At 47.3% G+C, this 22,407-nt stretch overlaps 1 protein-coding gene across 1 annotated transcript; it reads right to left on the bottom strand.

Moving 5' to 3' along the window:
- Nucleotides 1–453: 453 nt before the first annotated feature.
- On the bottom strand, nt 454–22,393 carry LSS (lanosterol synthase). Its single transcript, XM_081022723.1, has 22 exons — nt 22,272–22,393; nt 21,410–21,581; nt 19,932–20,070; nt 18,861–18,969; nt 17,909–18,030; nt 17,282–17,378; nt 16,094–16,229; nt 14,992–15,100; nt 13,581–13,699; nt 12,738–12,835; nt 12,192–12,219; nt 10,097–10,153; nt 9,171–9,242; nt 8,416–8,466; nt 7,685–7,834; nt 7,339–7,435; nt 5,425–5,530; nt 5,126–5,191; nt 3,517–3,597; nt 2,615–2,785; nt 1,908–1,986; nt 454–1,115 (listed from the first exon to the last, which is right to left on the bottom strand). The coding sequence occupies exons 1-22, from the start codon at nt 22,280–22,282 to the stop codon at nt 900–902; spliced, it is 2,286 nt and encodes a 761-aa protein (XP_080878849.1). The 5' UTR covers nt 22,283–22,393; the 3' UTR covers nt 454–899.
- Nucleotides 22,394–22,407: the final 14 nt, after the last annotated feature.

The raw sequence follows: 22,407 nt of genomic DNA on the forward strand, positions 1-22,407 counted from the left end.
GGCTTGCCTGTGTGTCACTGTGTCCATCTACACAAAACATGTATTGAATCTTCTCTGGTAAGAGAATTATGTTCTGCTTGGGGTAAGTAGATCAAATGATAAGAAGAGACTCGAACTCCAGGCTACGAAAGCTCCAAAATGCTGGCCAATGCTGGCAGATGTCAAGGACCACGAGTTACTTAGGCAATGTGGTCAGCTGTAGCCTCCCCACTACCTTGGATGTGGGCTGGCTCTCAGTGGCAGTTGGGTAGACCCAATCCCAGAATGTCTGTTCCCTGGGATATGCACATGGAGTCTATGCAACTAGCGCATACTATTCAATTGTTGTGCCACCTACGCACCCCAGCAGGTTGGCCATGAGGGGGGATGAGGCACTAGGGTTCCCCACCCATACCCTAAAGAACAATTTAAGCTTATCTTTACGCTAAGAGAAAAATAAGGCATCAACACTGATTAAGTTATGTGTTAATTTACCTCAATTACTCTAAAGGTTACACTCTTCTGCTTCCACTGCAAATACCGCAAGTATAACAGTGAAACAGCAGGGATACACGCAGCCACCATAATGTTTGGTATGCATGTACAGAAAGTTAAATAAATGTTAATGCCCAGTAAAGGGCACAGAATCATGGGTTTTTGTGTCTAAAGTGTCCATTCTAAGCAGCAAATGCGAGTCAACCACAGCACAGACCCAGAGTCTGCCACTCATCACTTCTCCTGGGCCAACTCCTTTCTGTCCGGCATGTAGAAGTACGAGAAGCAAGAGGACGGCAAACCATCCAGAGAAGCCTTCCGTGTTTCCCCTTCAATTCTCCCTCCTCACCAGCTTCCCAAGAGTTTAGAAAAATAAGCAGAGAGATTGGTAGTCCACGCCTGCAATGTTGGTACCAGACCCAAACTCAGGAAGAGGGGAGTGGTGCTTCTCCATGTCCGTTTGCCATCCTGCCAGCCAGGCCCTTCTCTCCATTTCTTAATGCCTCCGTCAAGCGCTTGCCAGCCAGTGGGCGGGCAGGATGCAGGCGAGAAAAGCGCCCCAGGGTCCAGATGGGGAAGACGTTCCGGTAGGAGGTATAGCTGATCGCACAGGTTTTGTTGAACACTCCGGAAATGTTCTCCTGAAAGGCAAAGAAACACAGAAATTCCATCTCATCCATCCTCTCATCTTTCCAACACAGTAAGAAGCACGGAAAGATGAGCGACCTATAAGGGCATCAGCACCTGAAAAGCAGCCTTGAGCTGCACAAACCTCCTCATACATGGAGGTACCATATGACAGGTGTGACCTGCTTTGACTATCCATGGTGAAAAGGCAGCTGATACTTTTTGAAATGTTTACATTTTAAAATTAAATAAATGACACCTTCACTGCCCTGAGCATGAGCTGGACCAAAGGCTCCGATTCCAATGTGCAGGCATTCCAGGATAAACCAGACAATGCACAGTGATCTTGATAGTCTGGCTTGCGCCAGCTTTCCTACTTCCACTGTTCCTGATCCATGCTTAAACATTTAAAACTTCAGGCGGCTTAATGGGCACTTTGAGAACCAGCCCTTCCAAGAAGTAGCAATAGCCAGGGCTGCTTTTTTCATGAGCTGCTGAATAGTCAAGAGGGAATTCCCTCCCAGCCAAGGAAAGGCTGTGTTTGATTGGGATTGGTACAAACAGGAGCTAAAACGTGGGTGGTGGGAATCATACTGAAACAAGGAACACAAAAGAGATTCTGGTGCTTGAAGGAAAATCCGCAACCCAGGTGGAAGAGGAATTCTGAGAAGCTAAGAAGAAAGGTGTGCTTGTAGGTGTATTAGTGTGAGAGAGAATGTATGCAAATGGCAATGCTGTGATTTGCAAAGATGTGCAAGTTGCTTGTGCCCTTCCTTTATATGGAATGCACTCGAGGAACACTTCACCTGAGGCCAGTCTCCATTAGGCAGCTGTTTGTCAATCAAAACTTTGATCCCTCTTTCCAGGACTCTAACGTCTGGATACCTGCAAAGCAAGAAGAGTTGTTTTGACCCAAGTTCTCTGCTCAAGTAGGTTTAGAGAGGAAAAGCTAAAGCTCAGGTAATTCACAAATATCGGAAAGATTCTTGCAAGTGATGTAATATCCTAGGCAGGAAGATCAAATGCCACCAGGTTAGCATGGCCTCAGTCAGAGACTTGTTAACTGTTCCCACAAAGAAAGCGAGCAGCTAAAGGGACGGCCTCAAGGACTGGATGCAGCAACTGAGCATTTCTGGTCCCTGCAAGGCAGAGGAGCATGATGCCAGGGTGCATGGCTAACAAGGAGAGATGCGCAGTGACAGCAGGCTATGCTCAGGCAGATATATTTGACAGACAAGGCAGCTGTGATCTTTTCATTGCAGCTGCCAAAAGTTGAATTTCTACACAAGGGCATTCCAGGAGAAAGGGAGGCCTGCATTTTCCCAAGGGACTTCTTGTGTGCAGGCTGCAGCACAGACCCAGGAAACTGCTGTTTGGGCATGCTTGGTGGTAGCCTCTACTAGCCAATGGGGGTCCCCCAAAGATGCAATTCAAGACTGGTGGCTGTTTCTATCTGCCCTCATCCCTGTGCAGAGGCCAAGGGTCAATGTCACTTCCAAGCACAAACTTTTACCTAACAGCCATGAGCCCCAGAAGAGCCCAGCAAGTGTTGTGTATTTGGGATGTGGTGCTCTGGATGTATCTGCGCTGCTCACAAGATTCAAAGTCTTCTCCCCATCCACCGTCCTCCATCTGCTTGGAGACCAAGAACTCACAAGCGCGGGTCACCTCCCCACAGGCCACTCTGGAAGAGAAAGGACAGGAGAACGGGAACTCACAGAGTGGCTCCATGTCCTCAGCGGAGGAACATATGGTGGTTAGCAAGGACAAGGCAAGGAATTTTATCACGCCAGGCAGAGACAAATGAAAAGGAGACAGGATATCAAGGGAAAGCACAGGCTCAATGCTCCCCAGAGTGCATGTGCAGCCATAGACACAGCACCCATCCGCTGGCTGAGAGCTACAAGATGAATCTGGAAATGTCAAGGGAGAAGCATCTGCAGGAGGCCCACCTGGTGCCTGATGGGATGGTCTTTCTGCATTCTGATGGGGCCAGGATAATATACACGGGGGAAGAAACTTATGGAGAGAAGAGCGGATGTCATCACTGCAAACCAGTGCTGACCAGGAGGCCTGTCCTCAGCTGCTGAAACCGCCGTAAGTTGTGGGTGAGAACAATGGGTCTGTCTGGCCCAGTAGTGCCGGTCTCTCCAGTCCCTCCCCTGCGCAGGTGAGCCTGAGAGAGCGGCCACCTTTGCTGACTCGGCTCTTCAGGTGAGGCTGGCTCCCAGCTGAATCCCAGAGCGGTTTGCCTCTAGGCTCAGTGTAGGGAGATGGTGCCCTCCTTCTCCCCATCCCATAGAGGGCAATAAGACAGCGCAATTCTTCATGCTGAATGAAAGGCCACTCACTGCCAGCAAGCTCTTCTGATCAGAGGAGCTTCCATTATAAAACCTGGTGAAGGTCTTCACTCACCCATCCTGGTAGGTGTGTTGCATACAAGCAAAGGCTTCCAGAGCAAACCACGTGCCGTAGGTGATGCACACCCCCCAGCACCTAGGAGGGAGAAGTCGGTCAGCAAACAGAACCGAGCCGGGAGGAGAGCCAGTTCCTTCCTCCTTGCTGTGCCAAACAATCCCAAATCAAGGCAATGAGCCTGAAGTTTACTTGCAGAAGCAAAACCAACAGTATAAATTATTTTCCTTATCTTTCAAATATCTATTAAGCCAACATGATTCAATGTATATGTCTGGAACATATACATTCAGCCTGGCTGCTGCCCATAGCAACACAAATGTTGTAATCATTTTTAACACGTGAGATATATTGGAGGAAATTAAAGCTGGTTCCTTTGACGTAACTACCGTATTTTTCGCCCTATAGGACGCACTTTTTCCCCTCCAAAAATGAAGGGAAAATGTGTGTGCGTCCTATGGGGCGAATGCAGGCTTTCGCTGAAGCCTGGAGAGCGAGAGGGATCGGTGCGCACCGACCCCTCTCGCTCTCCAGGCTTCAGGAAGCTATCCGCAAGCCTGGAGAGCCCAGCAGGCTTGCGGGCGGCAGCCTGCAGCCCGAAGCATGGGGCACGCTCCGGAGTGCACCCTGGGCTTCGGGCAGATATCGGGCAGCCCCACAAGCTCGGGGGACAGCAGGGAGGCAGAGCGCGGCCATCCCGCTATTCCCCGACCTGGTTTGGAGGCTGGCGGTGGGGAGAAGCAAGCTTGCACCAACAGCACAATTCTGTATTTGTCTAAAGAGAGCTAAGTTCAGTGGCGCTTACTCCTAGGTGAGTATGGAACTGCAACTTTAGAATATTGGCTGACCCTAGATATTCCCCCAGCCCCTCTCTCCCTACACCTGGTGACTTAGTTCTATCACTACCAGCCCCCCAACCCATTGCCCCTGAGGACGTTGGCATGCTCTTTCTTGACTGGGATGGAGGGGAGATCAGCTCCAGTCAGAGTGGCAAATGGCCAGGAATTATGGAAGTTGTAGTTCAACAGCAGCTGGAGGGTTACAGATTCCCCAGCCATGTTCCATACAATACTCTACAACAAATTTTAAATTCTTGTAATATGTCAAGCTTATGTATTACATTTGTACAATTACTTTTTAAATAAAGGCATGAACATTTTCTTTTCTAACTTTGATGGTTTAAGACTTAGTAAAAGATAAATGATAATGCTGAGCATTTATATAGCACTGGGCAGTTTCAAGGTGTTTCATATGGACAAGATATGAATATTAACTCTCTGAGTGACTGTGACAAAGCAGGAGGGCGGGTTGCCTAAGGCTATCCAGTGGGAGCACGACTGAAACAGGATTTGAACCCGGGACTTGTAGGGTCAGATGCCACACTGGTCTCTCAGACAAATTAAACTGCTAATAAAAAGGTGCTATTGGCTTCTCCTACTAGAACCACCCAAAGGTCTCAAACTGGTGCTGAAAAGTGGGATTTTTTACCTCTGATTCTTAAAATTGCCCCAAAGCAGGCACCTTCCTTTATATTTTTAAATACCCTGGCAAGCAGCTGGAAAGCCCAACCAATTATTGAAGCGGCCCTTGGCTTTATGAGGACACTCACCCTTCCCAGGAACCATCAGCTCTCTGAAGTTTCTGACAGTAGTGGAGGCCCCTTTGCAGCATCTCTCTGAGCAAAAAGGAAAGAGTGGGGAACCCTTTCAACCCTGTGAATACCCACGATTCCCAGCACCACTCTCTCTAGCCCAGACTGGAAGGGGGGAAAATGCTATTCACTCCCACCCCACAGAAGGGTCAGGTGCCCAATGACAGGAGGGAATTTATTTTCCCATGTCAACTCTGAAACGAAGGTTTCACATCCTGTTTTTCCATTGCTCCGCTCCTTTCCTTCCCTCCTTTTACCTGATCTCCTCTGCCCTGTGCTCAGGGAAGCGCTCTTGGAAATGCTTCAGCCCCTGCATGACTGCCGAGGTGCATTCTACGTAAGTGTAGTCCACCATGATATCCCCTGCAAACCACAAAAAATACAAGTTTGCTGATACAGCGAAAGGCCATGACAAATCCACAGCTCCAGAACCAATAAAACAATACAGATCATAGATCCGTAATAGGAGCCAGCTTCCAGCGTGGGAGTCAGAATGCAACCTTCCTTCATTCCTTGTGACTTTTAAAAGCCTTAGTCGTATCACCATTTAAACCTACTCTGACCTTCATTCCTGTGTTGCTGTAATGTTCTTGGATTAAAGCCAAAGAATGCAGTCAAGGTTGGCAATTTCAGATTTCTCCCAGAGTCTATTTTGATTAATAGATTGAAATGCAGCAGAAATATCATTAAAGGCTATATATTGAAAATCAGTAAGACAGATTCTAGAGAGAGATGTGAGATTCCTGTGTGGCATGCCTCTGTTTCTTGAAACTTAAAATAATTTGTCTTTTCCTTTCGGGTACAGTTGTTGTCAACTTTTTAATATCAGAAGATTAAGAGGGGCCGGGGGGCCACTAGGGGCGCATTGGAAGATGGCCGACAATAACATCTCTCCGACCCACACGACGTAATTAAGTGGCTGTGATGGGAGTATGCAGCCTCCCTGCCCCCCCCAAGGGAATGGGGGGGACTGCCCTTGCCTGCTATGCCCATATACCACCCCCGAACTCGAGGGGGTGGGGGCACTAGGCAGAAAGCCCTTGTGCGGACTCCGGCGCTCCTGGACGCTGTCTCTGATTCGCGCCTCTAGCTGCAGCAACTTCAAAAGAAACAATTAGGAGGAAGCAAATGCACATATTTCAAGGAAGAATGGGGAGTAAAGACTGCTAATTGAAGGGATCTCTGAGAAAGAAGACGGGTCGGATAAACAGGAATATATCATGAGAAGACACACCAAGGCTCGGTATGTCGGCAACGGGACTGGATGGGGGGGGGGGACTTTCCTTTCTTTCTTCTATGTGATTAACCAATAATCCCCCCCCCACAAGTCAGAAATGCCGCTTAAATGACCTAAGCAGGATGATTTAAGACTGTGTGGAGATAATTTTTAACAAAAAGCATGTTTTAAGGAGATCGTGGAAAGTACAAGAGCTTTGGGATGACGCAGTAAAAAACAGCGTCGCCATTTTGGCAAGTTCTGTCGAAAGATTTACGTCTGGGAGGAGGAATGCATCTGTTTTCATACTACGGGCGAACCTCATCAGAGGACTAAAGAAGGCGATAGATTTGTGAAGTTTAATGATGGAAAGAGTGCTTTTATTTATGGAACTGATGATATATGGAAACCATCTCGATATGGTTATTGGACGAACGGAAAAACTCACACAGGATTACAATTTGTGTTTACCTGCTTAAGGAGATTATCAGAAGAGATCACAAAGAAAAATGAAAAATATATGAAAATAACAAGATGAGATGTGGGAGCAAGATAGGACTGGATAGAATTGGGAATATTATTTGGACAGATTTGTGGACATTAATGCAGCAGCAAGAAGATGATTGGAATCCCCTTCAGAACTTGAAATATGGGTACCCCCAACAAAAATTTAAAATTCGGCTTTGTAATTCGGAATATATGTGATGTGATTTGATTTGATTGGTCGGTTAATAAAAATTATTTTTTTAAAAAAAAAAAAGAAGATTAAGAGGGGCCAGCAGGAGCCAAATCACATTGCCGGGGCAGGCAGGGTGGGTGGGTGTGGAATGGCTTCAGTTCTTCTACTGAGACAACGATGCCCCATTCCCCATGCTTGCCCAAGAGGACTTCCACTGACACATAAACCTCTTACTAACTATGCTAGCATGGATGCAAAGCAAGTCCCTTCTCTTACCAAACACCTCGGAAGGGTTCAGGAGCTCCAGCAGCCAGCCGCCACGCTTCGTTTCATATGTGGAAAAGCCACCGTCCACATTTTGCATGTTCAGCAACTGAAGTCAGACACAGAGGAAGAGAGAGAGAGCGTCTGGACAAGGGCATGGCAAAGATGGAGCTCAGTGGAGTGGCCCCACAGCCTTAAGCAGTGGCCCAGCAGAAATCAGAAATACTCCCACAAGCTCCACGCTTCACCCAGAAATCCCCACCTCCAGCTTATGACCACCAACTAGCCAAAGGCAACATCGTCTGGGAGGCAGATTGGACTCTGACCCAGGGGCTGCTTCTCCTTCCAAGCCACTCACCACGTTCACAGCATCAAAGAGACGGTTCGGTGGGATTTGCTCCTTTATAAAAGAGCAATTGTTCTGCAGAAGGATCACTGACTTCAGCCCCTCCGCAGTGCAGTCAGCTACAATCCAGCCACAGTCCCGCGTGCTGAAAGGAAATCCACCCTGGAGAGCATTAGACAATTGAGAGCATTAGGCAATGCAGAGCAGAGGATTCTTGCAGGACCACATATATTGCCAATAACACTGCTGCCCAGCTGACCTTTCTTCCAGCATTTGAGTACAGAAAAACTTACTCTTTTAGATACCGTATTTTTTGTCCCATAGGACGCTCCGTCCCATAGGACGCACCTAGTTTTTTGGGGGGGAAATAAAGGAAAAAAAAAATCCCTTTATTTCCCCCCCAAAACCAGGTCAGGGAAACCAAACCAGGTCGAGGAACAGCGGGATGGCGGCGCTGCGCCTCCCCGCTGTCCCCCGAGCTTGTGGGGCTGGCCGATGTCTGTTCGGCGCACGAGGCGCTCTGCTTCAGGGCACCCTGCGTGCCGGGCGGCAGGCTGCTATCCGCAGCCTAGGGAGCCCTGCGGGAAGATTTAGGTTAAAGAGCGAGGAAAACAATCCTAACTTCATGAGCAACTTTCTCCTGGAAAAAATTCAGAGAAAGATTTTTGGACAGATATCTTCCCAAGTTAACTTAGCATCTGGCATTGATGCTTTCAGAAAGGGAGCTCTTTTTCTGATTATACCTTGTTCATCTGACGGTAGTACTTCTCATAATCAGGTGGATTATCTGGAATCTGGAGGAGATACAAGCTACACTCAGACAAAGAAGGCAAGTGCAATTGACATAAAAGGAACACTATTTTAAGAACTACGCTATTAAAATGCTAGACGCAAGGGAGAAAGTGATATAAAAAGTCTGAAATACAAGCACAAGCCACAGCGGTCTTTGTAATTTCAAGTTTGGGCCTGAAGGTGTTATAGACATAAAAACATTTTTGTATGGGTATAGATATTTGCAACTATAAACAAACACACACAATTCAGCAATACAATGCCAGCAAATTTTGACCTCAACAAGGAATCCTTCTTGATGTTGCAGTGCCTTGAGAACTACAGAGAAGAAATCAAGAAATTCTCTGCATAGAGAAAAGGAATAAAGTCCTCCAGATGTAGTAGTTAAATTTGGTTCACCTGGTGGAACACTTCCCCCCAAGACGTGAGTTTGGAGAGGCCGAAATTCACATTCTTGCATAAACGCTGGACTCCTAACTCCTCACGTTTCGGAGTTTTTATTGGCATAAACTCAGAAGATACACTATTTTTGGCTTACAACAAAGGGACACATTCCCGGGAGCAAAGCATAGGTGGGTGTGGCTGTGGGTGTGGTTCTTGGACAGAACTATGAGGCACACTGCAAAATCAAAACCTACATATTTTTAGAATGTGGGCAGTATTACAGCAGAACTGGATCATGGATACGTATATGCCTGGTTCTTACCTGGCTGATTCTTAAAAACTCATGTGCACGTAGCAGGCAGGAGTTAAATTCAGGCCTTTTATGGGCACCTGCCTTTAAAAAAAAGAAAAAGGTGTTTCATTTGACATATTGTGATTTTAAAAAACTGAATCCAGGAGCAGTAATCAATCTTAATAATATTTTGTTAAGATTAATCTCATTAAAATTTGATGAATTAAGGCTACAATCTTATCCTATACTTACCTGGGGGGGCCAGGCCCACAAATCTCACTAGAATTCAGGGCCAAGCAGTAATTGAGTTGTGATAATTGCATGAGTGTAGTTAACGTAAGCAGTGACTTTGGGGACTGCAGGGATGGGACCGGAAGGGAATTTAACTCTTTCCCTCCCACAGTCTTGGCAAAAATGACCTCTCAGAACTGTCATCTGCATTTGAAGGAAACTCCCATGAGCACAAGGAATATGCTTTCCTTGAAATGTAAATGGAAGCTTCCAATAAATCACTATATCAGAACTGGGGCAGGGAAAAAGTTGAACTCCCCGGCTCACCCCCAAAGTCTTAAAGCTGCTCAGACTTCCTTGTGGTTCCTATGTACAAAACAAAACTGTCTTCATGCTATTATGTGCTGAGGAATACCCTTTGAGTAACATTAATTAAACATCCTAGGCTATTTAAAACTTTGCTGCTTTGCATTCCCTTGCAATAGCAATCAAAAGACATTCTTAACAGAAATTTACTGGCTGTCTGCCTGACTGCATCTCTACTAGTCACATGTCACCATTTGTAAGACTTTTCTGTGTTGTGTGAACTAGATATGCTCTATATCCCAGACTGTTTCTTCAGTCATTTGATTTTGATTCATGTGTGTTGACCTACAGGCTAATTCTCCCCAAAATTACAGAGGAACAGCCATGTTTCCTAGGTCAAAACAAAGAAAAATAATTACCTCCAAGAAAGCTTGGATAGCAAATGCCGTGTCCCAAAGCTGTGACCCATTAGTGCCCTGAAAGAGAAGGAAGGTGCAGTAAGAAACACTCACCTCCCACCTGACTTGTCTCCCTTGCAGCCAACAGAAGGTGCTCAGCTGTTCCCCAAAAGCAATTTCCCCTACAATTGGCAATGGGTTAAAAAGGAAAAGCCTACTGTCACCAAGGAAGTCCTTATTACAACCTTCCCCACTCGTATACCAAGTGCTAGCCATCAAAATAGCTGGGAGGGGGGAACTCCGTAGTGACCAACGAAACATTTGTAATCTACTTTACGTAATATTTTGTGTTTTAGTTAATATTATTTGAATTCTCATTCACATTAAACTATTTGTTAACTGGTCTGATCATCCCTGCAAAAATAATTAAGAAGTATACAGCAAGTAGTTTATATGCTTTCTTTTTATTGTATTTTAGAGGATGTAACCAATGTAACCGTTTTACAAACTCAAGAATTTATCTATAACTTGGATAAATGTTTTCTTTCAACCTATGCATTTTAAAAATCCACCTGCGGCAATATGCCCAAAGAACTAATGTTTCATGGGCGAGTGCCACCCAGGACTCCCTCTGGTACTGGCCATGCAAAGTGAAGTTGGCTAGTGGGGTTTTCACGTGGGATCTCGGCCAAAGTTGCTTCAAAATGGATTTTAATGTTGTGTAGTTCGTCTGATGCATGTTTTTATTTTCATTTCAGTTTTACTACATTGAATGGTATTGTGATTTTAATTTGTTGTAAGCCATCCTGAGTGGCACATGAGCACCAGAAGAGCAGGACAGATTTTTTTAAATATAAAAATAAACTAAAAGCAACCGGACAATAGTTATTGCAGTGCTCAAAAACTCCTCTTGCGAGGGGACATAAATCACCTACTGGGCTGAGTCATTCAATAATACCCTCTTGCTAGATGTCTCGAGCCAAGAAGGGCAAGTGGTCAACTGCACCCCTCCAAAAACTGTGTTTGTCTCCTTTGGCTGCAACAGCTGAAAATCACCCCCCAAAACCCAAAACTAAATGGTGCTCTGGATCCATCCATGGGCTAAACTGTTGCAACTGTGATATGTGAATGTGGTGGATTTGGGGGCTTTTATCCCTAAAGTAAAAGCTATGGTTTTCCCAGTAGTGATGTATGGAAGTGAGAGCTGGACCATAAAGAAGGCTGATCGCCGAAGAATTGATGCTTTTGAATTATGGTGCTGGAGGAGACTCTTGAGAGTCCCATGGACTGCAAGAAGATCAAACCTCTCCATTCTGAAGGAAATCAGCCCTGAGTGCTCACTGGAAGGACAGATCCTGAAGCTGAGGCTCCAATACTTTGGCCACCTCATGAGAAGAGAAGACTCCCTGGAAAAGACCCTGATGGTGGGAAAGATGGAGGGCACAAGGAGAAGGGGACGACAGAGGACGAGATGGTTGGATGGTGTTCTTGAAGCTAACAGCATGAGTTTGATCAAACTGCGGGAGGCAGTGGAGGACAGAAGTGCCTGGCGTGCTCTGGTCCATGGGGTCACGAAGAGTTGGACACGACTAAACAACAACAACAATATCCCTAAAGTATTAAGTAAACATGTCGCAGGAGTCCTCTGGGGGCTCTTATACTAAATCATTTGGGCCAGAATGGAGGTCGTCTCAAAATGCTTCATGAGACAACCTTCTGAAGATGCAACTGTCAAGGAGAAGCTCCGTTTTCACTCCTCAACCACTGACACCAAGTGGCTCTCAACTTGCGTTAAGTTGGATTCATGGCAAGCTTTCTGCCACCTGTGTCCTAGACGTCTCCCAAACTGCTTTGTTGCTCCAAGTTTATAATGCATTTCCCCCCACATTTCTGAAACCAGAGGGTGGCTGTGGGGTGCAGGAGAAAGGGCAATTTGGAGCAGGAATATGTCAGCTAACCCTGCGGCTTCTCTGATCCTGAAGCCACTCTGGAAGCAGCTTTTCCAGTTTGAACAGGGTGACTGATGCAATGTCACACCATCTTGTGAAGCACAAGTCTGACCCTCAACGAGACTGAGAAAAAATAAATCCCTTTCATCCATGCCAGGGATTATTACCTGCATCTTCAAGCCATCCAGTCCCAGCCTGCAAGGAGACAGAAAGCACTCAGTGTTGTAGACTGGCTAAACAGAGTCCTGCACCTCAATTATGTTTCCTGTACCCTGGGTGAACAAACGGGCAAAGGGGGTGCAAGATGAATTATCTTCCCACCAGCACTAATGAGCTCCTCATAAACTTTACCCTAAGGGAGTCCCCACTTGACAGGGGCTGAAGAGAACTCAGGTTCAAATCCCTGTTCAGCTCTTAAGCCAACAGGGAGACCTTGGGCAAGTTGCCGACTCTCAACCTTATTGTTCAAATACTACTGGTCTCCTGGGAAGAGAAGAGGATGGTCCTCTGCTTGGGAGCTTAATATGCCGTCCAAATGGTGAATGGCAACACCAACACGAGGCAATCCTGCTCTCATCAGGGGAGTTCAGCAGCTACTTTCCAAGTGTCCTCCAGTCTCTCCTGATGAACCGTGAGTACTCAGGAGTCCTTAAGAGCATTATGCACAAAGCAGCTGTAAGGATGTACAAGTCTGAGTTTCAACAAAGCCTTACCAGAGGTAGTCGGGGATTCTGGAAACGTGTTCTTGGAAGGCAGCAGACTTGTCTCCCTCCACATACCAGCGCACAAGCATGTTAATTGTTTTAGATATCTAAATGGGCAGAGAAAGGCAAAGTCATTTCTCCTAAGAAAGACAGAGCAAACAGCCCCTAATATTTGTGCCTCTTTATAAACTCAGCTCCTACATCAATCCTCATAAGGATGCGGTCAAAAAGAAGACTCATCAACAGTAGCTGCCTCCAGCATTAACTGCAGCTGGGACAAGTGTGCTGAGCTCTGCCCCAACCATCCTCCCCTGCCTGGAACAGAGGTGGGGTGGAGCCAAAATGCTTCTCCCCACTGCAGAATGGCTGAAGGGGGTCAGGGGGTCAGTGGAGACTGGGGCTATTTCTGAGCTCTTTCATGGCTCCTTTTCAACTGGGATGCGCCAAAGGTGGAATCCAGGACCTTCTGCTTGCAGAACATGTGCCCTGCCACTGAGATTTCCACTCAGCTCTATGGAAGGAACCTTCCAGGTGTGTACAGCTTTGAGCCTGGGCTCATCAACGACCATTTGCTTTCCACTGAAGAGCAGGAGGCACACATCTTCCATCCGGGATGGCTGTGCTCCACCAAGTGCACATGGAGGGGGGGAGGTTGGGGGTGCCTGACCAGCCAGTCAGGGCAGCCAAATCAACCCTGGTGATCAATGGGGTGACAAATTTTGCAGCCATCTGCCTGTGCTCATTAGGTACTGTGCTACCAAGAACAGATGCACTGAACAAACATTTTGGAATCTGCAAATCAAGTTCCATTCCAGAGCTATTCAGCTGTAAGTGCCACTCAAAGTGACCTACAGGGCCAATGCTGATGGATTTGGTGAATCGGTCATCAGCTTTAATGTGGTCGTACAGCTGCTCAATTGCTCGTTGTCTCAGAGCTGTGCTGTGGAATCTCTCGTAGGTGTTGATAATTGCTGGAATGGAAGCAGAGAGAAAGAGGTTTCATGTTTATCTGCTGAATATGAGCACTGAAGAGTAATACAGGCAGGAATTGAGCCACATACACTTAGCAAATCCCTAACTTAGGTTTCCATGGCAGTTCAGAGCTAATCAAACTTCATTTGTGAATTATCAATACTGTCACTGGAAAATGGCAAAGCCACATTTGCAAACAATCCCTGTGCACATGAGAAGCATGTTCACTCTTTTCCTTCGTGTCCCTGTACCAGCACAAACTGCGCTGAAGTAGTGGAATCACCCAGAATCTGCTGCTGTGGCATTACTGTGTCTCTGGAGTCTGGATTCAGCTGATAGCCAAGCAAGGGTTGAGGGATGAAAACACAGAGACTAGGGGGCTGAAAAATATATGCTGTATGCTCTGAACAGACAAGTCCTGTTCAACATGTGCAGAGCGCTTGCAGCAACCCTGCAAAGTGAGTGGGCCTGTCAGGTAAACAAAGCAAACCACTTCTGTCTACTGTTGGATGAAATCTCTGAATCACAACAAAGCAATGGCTTGTGAAATCAGCAGGTGATACACCAGTAAGTGGAGTTGTAGAAAAGGAGAATAATGTCGAGTAGGCTGCTAATCCAAGTTCTGATTATCCCTGCAGCACTGAGCAATGAAGCCAGCCACGGCCAGCAAGATTAAAAAGGAAAAGGCAGGCTGAAGAAAAGCTTTGAGGGCTCCCTTGACCAAGAGAGGCAGAGGACTCTCTGCAGAAGACTCACACAAGCATTGCCCTGATCAGGCCAAGCCTACCCCGTGCCAGGCCTATGCAGCTTTTATATCTGAAGGAAAGGCATCGGATGCCAGGAGATGTGCCGTTGCCAGAGAGGCATTTAGGCCAACTACATACAGTGCATGCATACAGGTGAGGCCTCTTCACAGGGCAGAACCTTCCTCTACAGAGTTTTCCATTGCATTTATCCACTATGTGCCAGAAATCAAAAGCAAAAAAGCATCAAGGGGAGCAGGCAGGCAACCTTACATTTCCCCAGTGAAGGAAGACCCACTAAACATGGTGGGATTTACTTCCAGGTATACACAGGCAGCCCTGATCCGCACATTACACTTTCCTCTAATGGTGTATGCACTACCGCCCAATTCTCCACCTGGGGCAATACAGCGATGCCTCTCTGTGAACCATCCGCTTTTCCTTCTTCTGACCAGCAATACCATCTCAGCTAGTGAACAGCACAAGAGGCCTGGCGACGGCAAACAAGCATGACTACCTTCCAAGCCCAGAGGTCACACTCTGCTCACCATAGATGATGGAGAGCAGCCAACTGTGTGGCGTGTACACATCACCCGCAGCGACGTTGTTCCTCTGCGCCGGCCAGTCAATGAGGGAATAGTCCTGGGTGTAGAGCTCCTGGGTGCAAAGAAGGGTCACACAACACCAAGCAGAATTGGCAAGAGAAGAGAAAGCTGGAAAGAGGCTGCCTAGGCGCCTTCTCAGCCTCCGACCTGCTATAAGACCAGGCGGAGCGTCTTCTTTGACCACAGAATTTCATTCTGTTTATGCCATCTAAGCAAATGCTTAAATTATGTATCTGCTGTATGTTCCGCCTCCCAATGCATCACACACTTTTGGACCAAGTACCTTGATTTCTGTATGACCTTAAAGAGATATAAAGCCTTAAAGAAGTCAATACAATTTGTAAGCCACGCTTTCACTGGGGTTCCAGGAGAACATCTGTGGTGCCTCCAGAGGAATTACAGCAAAAACACTTTTCTAAAGCATTTCACAGTGTCCAGATCAAGGAAGTAATAGTACCATTCTATTCTGCCTTGGTCAGACCACACCTGGAGTCCTGTGTCCAATTCTGGGCACCACAATTTAAGGAAGATGTTGACAAGCTGGAGCGAGTGCAGAGGAGGGCAACCAAGATGATCAAGGGGCTGGAAACCAAGCCTTATGAGGAATGGTTGAAGGAGCTGGGTATGTTTAGCCTGGTGAAGAGAAGACTGAGAGGAGATAGGATAGTCATCTTCAAATATCTTAAGGGCTGTCATATGGAAGGTGGAGCAAGCTTGTTTCTCCTACTCTGGAGGGTAGGACTCAAACCAATGGCTTCAAATTACAAGAAAGGAGATTCCGACTAAACAGCAGGAAAAACTTTCTGACAGTAAGAGCTGTCTGACAGTGAATGGTCTCCCTCAGGAGATGGTGGATTCTCCTTCCTTGGAGGTTTTTAAGCAGAAGTTGGAAGGCCATCTGTCAGGGATGCTTGAGCTGAGATTCCTGCATTGCAGGGGGCTGGACTAGATGACCCTTGGGTCCCTTCCAACTCTACAATTTTATGGTTCTATGAGAGAGAGAAACAGACAGATGGAGGAAGGAAAAAAGGCCCTTTTGAACTACCTCCCGGAGGCTCAGAACCAGCTCATCTTCTTCTGCAGTGAGTCGCGTAGCATAGCAGTAGGCCATGGGCAGGTAAACTTGACGGCAGTGACACCAAAGAGTAGAAGGATGGGCTGGCATCCAGCGAGGAAACAGCCTATCAGAAATCAAAAGGGAAGCCTGGGGTAAACGATGGGCAGAACTCTAGAAATGGCAGCCGGTAGCCATGTATCTGTGGCCCTAAGGAGATTCCCACAGAGCATCCATCCCATGGCAAGCTACCTGGATAGCAGCAGGGACTCCAGAGCAGACTCAGGACTAAACTGGCTGAGCGTACATGAACAACCGAGCCTTCCTTTTCCATGAGCCCTGAGCCCATGGCCCACCTGAATGGGACCAGAAGGAGCTCACACGCCGTCCTGGTTGGCTGAACCCCAAGGAGGTGCGACAAGCTTTCCCTTCTGATTTCCATCAAACACAGCTTGCTCTGCTGCCTAAACCTGACAAACTCTAATAAATTTTAATTACTGAAACAGGCTAACTGCAAGCCAAAGTTCATCAAGCTGGTTTGTTTAGACAAACCATAGTTAACACTAACCAGAATTTAGGGTTCAGACAACATGCTAAACTGGGGCTTGGGAAGCCGGTTTTTGGCTGAGGTCTGTGTTCACTCATGGGCAACCTTTCAGAGACTGCATGTCCATAATGAGCATGAGCAGGCAGAAAAGTAGACGTGGCCGGAGACAAAAGTGGGCGGAGCAATGGCTGTGAGTCTCACCTTTGTACCACAGCCTGCGTAAAGCTAGGGTTTCCTACCCAAAAAGGTTTCTGAAGGCCAAATTTTCACCAGTATGAGCTAAAATGTTAATTGACATTTAGATTTCCAGTGGCCAGTCTCTGGGGCCTCCTGAAACTTAGGTCTTTTTTGGCTCTTCGAATTGATGTGACAAGTTGAACTAGAGACTTAGCAAACATGCCAACCTATTGACAAACTGATAGTAACTTCCAGTTGTTTCTATGAGGAGGCATAGATATAAATTATGGTAGCTAAAGCTGCCATCCTATTCCCACTTACCAGGGAGCAAGCCACATTATTATGTATTAATTTTTTTACTGCCATATACCTGCAGGTCTCATTGAATTCAACAGCACTTTCTTCAGAGAAGACATGGTTAGGCTTGCACTGTAATACTCTAAAACTGCACGTACCACATCTCAGGGAAAAGTGTATTCAGTCCTTCCCAGCTGTAGACATTCAAAACAGCCAGCCAAAATTTACCCCAGGAAGCGATTCCTGTAGCACCACCTGAAGAGCCAAATATACAAGAACTCATACAGATATCTATAAAACCAGAGATCGCTGCAGTAAAATGGACTCTTCTGTAAGAAACAAATGCTTACTGTTTGACTTTTTTGTCTGCAAAAGGGATAGTATAAACAAAACACTCCACTGGAGCCAAAGGATGACCCCTGATTATTTCCTCATCCCTCCTCCTCTCAGCCTTCTCCAAAGAGTCCTCCTTACTGTGCCGCCAATCATGCTGCATCGGTGGTGAGAGAAGACCCAAACAGGGAACTCTGGCCTCCTGTGCACAACAGCATGGAGCTCTATCACGGCATCCTCATGCCCAGTGCTTTAAGCAGATGCACTCAAGGCAGCCAATATTAAATTCAAAAGAGATTCCAGCTCTCCTGAAAGGAGACAGTCCATGGATGTGATAGGATGTTGGAAGAACTAGACGCTCACTCTAGGAATAAGGAGAGTTCCCTTTCCACAGGATAACAAGACTGAAAAACAAAGCCACCTTCATGTGAGGTGGCCTCCTGGTTAGTCACCTTTACTGTGGAGGTTGTTCCGAGCCCGCAACAGATCTGGGTCATCAGGACTGACCCCAAGGATTCGCATGGCTGTGTAGTTGAGAGCAGTACAAAATACCTTGGATACGTCCTCAACATGCCTACCGGACAAAAACATCAGAACTGTTAAGAATATGTGCCTTGCCCGCAGGCAGTTACTCGATCTGTCCTGATTGACTTCAGGTAGATCAAGATTACTGCAAGCTGGCTAAGGCAATTTGAGCAACAGAAAGAGCTTGATCCACTTCCATGGGAACATTATGTCATCTGTTTTAAATGTAGATTATAGAAATTTCATGTGGTGTTTCATTTCTCAGCAGGTCTGGTTCTGCTGGACAGGGTTTTGTTTCCACACTAGACCAGTTTGGATTAAATACATAATCCATAGTTTAATATTACAAGAATGAGCCTTGCCTCTTCCACTGTTTCCATGCTCTTCATGCAAACTGGCTAATCTAAGGGCCAAATGCACAAGGGGGTTTTTTCCACTACTGCTGCAAATGGGCTCTGCACATGACACACCAGCTAATCTGTAACTCTCCCACAACTTCTGTCTGTTTTTTCAGAGCCCTTTTGTTATGAGCATTTTCGTTACTCAATTATCTATGTGCTAATGTTTTTGGCGCGTTGTATCTATCATCACTCTCACTGGGGACAGTCAACTTTATCACCCAACATTTACTTTAATCTTTGGCTGTGGGGGAGTCATTTTCTCCATTTTCCTTTCTAGTCCACCAGTTTCTAGCACTGAGCAGTGGAGAAGGCAAACTCACTTTTTAGTCTCCACAACCTGGAACATAACATATTGTTCAACAAGGGCTGGGGAACTGGATCCAGCGGCTGGGTCAGATCCCTCCTACCCCGACCCCCTCACGGACCAAGCTTGGCAGGTGGGCAGCTTCTAAAGCACCAAATTTTATAGTTTACTCACAGGCCCCATCCTCCATCTGGGAGCTGAACTGAACGCAAGTACCTCACCATTTCCTTCTTGCTCTCTTCTGGCAGTGGGATCTTGGCAACGTAGCATGTGATTAAGAGCCCTGTTTTAGGGAGATCAGTGTGTTACACAATCAGTCCTCAGAAGCACCAAAGTTGCTGATTCTCTTAGTCAGCTAAAAAGAACATTAATGTTTAGGAGGAGAGATAGACAGGATCACTTATGCTACAATCAAAGGTGCTGAGAGCAACGTCTTGACATAGGCAGGAAGCCGCCTGGTCCAGCCACAGGCTGCAGAGAAGGGGCAACCACCAGCCTCACACCCACTGAGGATGACCCAGGCGGATACACCTGTGTGAGATCCAAGATTGTAGTGATGGGTGCGCACAGTGGGGAAGGACCTGACTTGCACACAGAAGCTCCCTCATTCAATCCTGGCATCTCCAGGCAGGGCTGAGGAAAGCACCTCCCTGACATCCCAGAGAGTGGCTGCCAGGCAACGTAGACAATACTAAGCTCAATGGTCTAATGGTCTGGCTCCATATAAGGCAGCTACCTGTGTTGCTCTCCTTCCTGATCTCATCAGGTGGGGGGGGGGTCAAAAAGGAAAACTCACAAAATCCTGATCATGAATTTACACAGCTCTGTCGTGAAACAAGCAAGGTTCTTTGCCTCCTTAAGTGTTCCAGCGACAGGATTCCATAAGATGAGGCACATGTTATTTTAACCTCCCTTTACTTAAAAATTAACTTTCTTATCTAAGTTGGTTGCTGACAGATGCAACTAGGTGACCCTTGGGTGCCTTCCAATTCTATGACACTATGATTCCTTCTCCTGCACACATGCAGCACTTCTCCAGCTGACACTTCTCTCAACTGTGTCAACTCCACAGGCACCTTCAAGCAGGAGAAGCAAGGCCCAGCCACTCCCTCTCCCTCTCGGGGATGTTGGGGATTCGGCCGCACCCAAAGCGTTCGCTTTCGGATTTGTTACGCATCACCCCTTGCTGGAACACTGCTTGTCTGGTTGGAGAAAAAGTTTGCTGAGTTGTCATGGTAACTCTACCTGGCATCAGAAAGAGAGGCCCTCCGTAGTCCCCAGCCCAGTGGCCATCTTCTGCTTGCAGGCCTGAGTAAAACTTCATTCCATTCACTGCTCCTTCCTGTGCTGTACAGGCCTTTGGCAAGTCCGGGAAAAATTTGCTCTGCCAATTACAGTGAAGAAGAAAGAGGAAAGAGACACAGGTGAATTCTATAGCAGAAGCTTAGGTTCACAACAGACAGGGAAATAGAATGAATGAATGAATGTCTCCAGCGAGCACCTTGTAGGGCAGGAGACCAATTCCACAAGTTGTGGGGCACTCAGCTCCTCTCTTCTTCCTAGGAAAAGGGAGAGGGCAAGGGAGGAACAACAAAGCAAGGAAAAGCAGGAGACTGGACTAGCAAAACAGGTAAACAGAAAGGGAATCAAAGACTCTGGCATCTATCAGGAAGGACCACAGGGCCTCCTCTCAGTATATTCCCAGGCTTCCTTAGGGTGGCATACCCCTCCACACACCGGGAATCTGAGGGCTGAATATTTGCCTCTGGAGCCTAAAAAGCAAGTCAATTTTATTAGGACCAGCCAGTTTTCAGGAGGGTATCACAAGGGAGGCTGAAGGAACAGCCAGAAGGTGTGGGCAAGGGAGAAAGGGGCCATAAATGCAGCATAGGGGCTGCCGCCAGATCAATTCAGTTTTTTTGCGACGCATTTTTTCCAACAAGAATAAACAAGCTAGTAAAGAACCTTCCCAATACATGAAGACTAAAAGCAACAAGCCAGTCCTGCTTACTTTCTCCAGAGCAGAGATATGGGCAGTTCTCACTTCCCAGTTGGCAGTGGAAAAACACAGACTTCTAGGACCACTTTGTAACTTTTAGGAAATTAAACTGCAGCCTCAGATGAGTTGGGATTCCCTGGAATCTCATCAGGAATTCCTCAACAAGAAACTCATAACCTCTCCTGCAAGGCACCCTCTTCTGCCACTCCTGCTCTTTCCCTTCAACACGCTGATGCCAGGAAGCACCGCCAAAGCTTTAGGACTCATTTTCTGGGCACATGGGGCACTAGGGTAGCCCCACATGAACATTGCCTGTACCCTAGGATATGCCTTCAAACACTCAAACGCAGGACGAAAGGGAGAAATGTGCCAAGAGAAAGGCACGTTTAGCAAACCCTCGCTGTGATCAACTCCCTCCTGGAAACCTATGTCCCCACTGTGGAAGGACGTGTGGATCCAGAATTGGCCTCCATAGTCACTTACGGACTCACTGTTAAGACCGTGTTCATGGAAGACACTCTTACTCGGCTGTTAGGGATCGCCAAAAAATAAGCATTACAGGATTTCTTCAGCAGACAAGTCAATGTGCATTCAGACAAAATGAAGTTTGAAAATCAAACTTCCAACGGAACTATCCCCAAAGAACCAAGTGGTCCTAATGCAACTGGCATGTTCTCCTCAGAACCTGGTAGCAAGCGAGGGGTCGCCTCAGCTGCCTACCTACCGTGCTGAGCCCTAGCGAGTGAGCTTCCAGCGCCGTTTGCTCCCGACCACCATCCTCGCCATCCGCCACGAATCGCCACTGCTGCCGCCCCTCTTCATTGCTCAAGCGCCAGCGGGTCAAGTCCGTGGCCGGCTCTGTCTTATAGGGACCGCCTCTTCTTCTCCGCAGACATCTAGCAGGGGAGATACAGGGAACAGGTGAATTCCAGAGGAGAGTCGAATTTTAGGATAGTTCAGATTAAAAATAACGGAGCACTAGGATGGTTTTTTTTGTTTGTTTGTTTCAGGGGGGAAAAGTGTCCCCAAAGGACTTCCATCTTCAGACTACAGCGCAATGGTACCTCAGGTTAAGAACCTGATTCATTCCGGAGGTCCGTTCTTAACCTGAAACTGTTCTTAACCTGAGGTACCACTTTAGCTACCGGGGCCTCCCGCTGCTGCCGCACGATTTCTGTTCTCATCCTGAGGTAAAATTCTTTACCCGAGGTACTATTTCTGGGTTAGCAGAGTCTGTAACCTGAAGCGTATGTAACTCGAGGTACCACTGTAAAGGGTTGCAGGTCAGCATCAGGACTGGGCTCAGGCAAATTTGAGGCAGTGTAAGAACTTTTCTGAGCTTGCAGGGAGTTCAAGGTTCTCCCGTGGGAAGGGTTTCAACCCTGCTCCTTTTTGTCGCTCCCTTTTCTCAACTGAGCACAAGGTGATGCTACTTTTGCAACCCCTGGGCGACCGCGAGCGCGGCGCCAGAAACGACGCTGGTGCGAAAAAGCAGCACAGCGCGCCCCGAAAAAGAAAGCACAATTGGCCCCCCGCAGCCTGGCAGCCCTCCCGGGGCAGCCCCGGCTCCTCCGCGCCATACTCACGCCCCCTCCATCTTGCCACTACGCCGCCCGAGCCCACACTCCGGCGCCGCATCTTTCGGCGGCGAGCCGGAGCCGGGGAGCCCCGCCCCGCGGCATGCCGGGAAGGGAAGTCCAGGCGGGCGGCGGCGGGGCGGCG

Source organism: Podarcis pityusensis, assembly GCF_964106645.2.
Source record: "Podarcis pityusensis genome assembly, chromosome: 1".
Classification (NCBI taxonomy): domain Eukaryota; kingdom Metazoa; phylum Chordata; class Lepidosauria; order Squamata; family Lacertidae; genus Podarcis; species Podarcis pityusensis.

Bases quoted from the DNA above. Each gene is read 5' to 3' on its own strand.
- LSS (XM_081022723.1), bottom strand. The intron at 7,835-8,415 runs GTATAATCAGAA...AATGCTCTCCAG, and splicing joins ACTACCGTCAGATGAACAAG to GGTGGATTTCCTTTCAGCAC. The intron at 2,786-3,516 runs GTGAGTGAAGAC...TTTCTCTTCCAG, and splicing joins CAACACACCTACCAGGATGG to AGTGGCCTGTGGGGAGGTGA.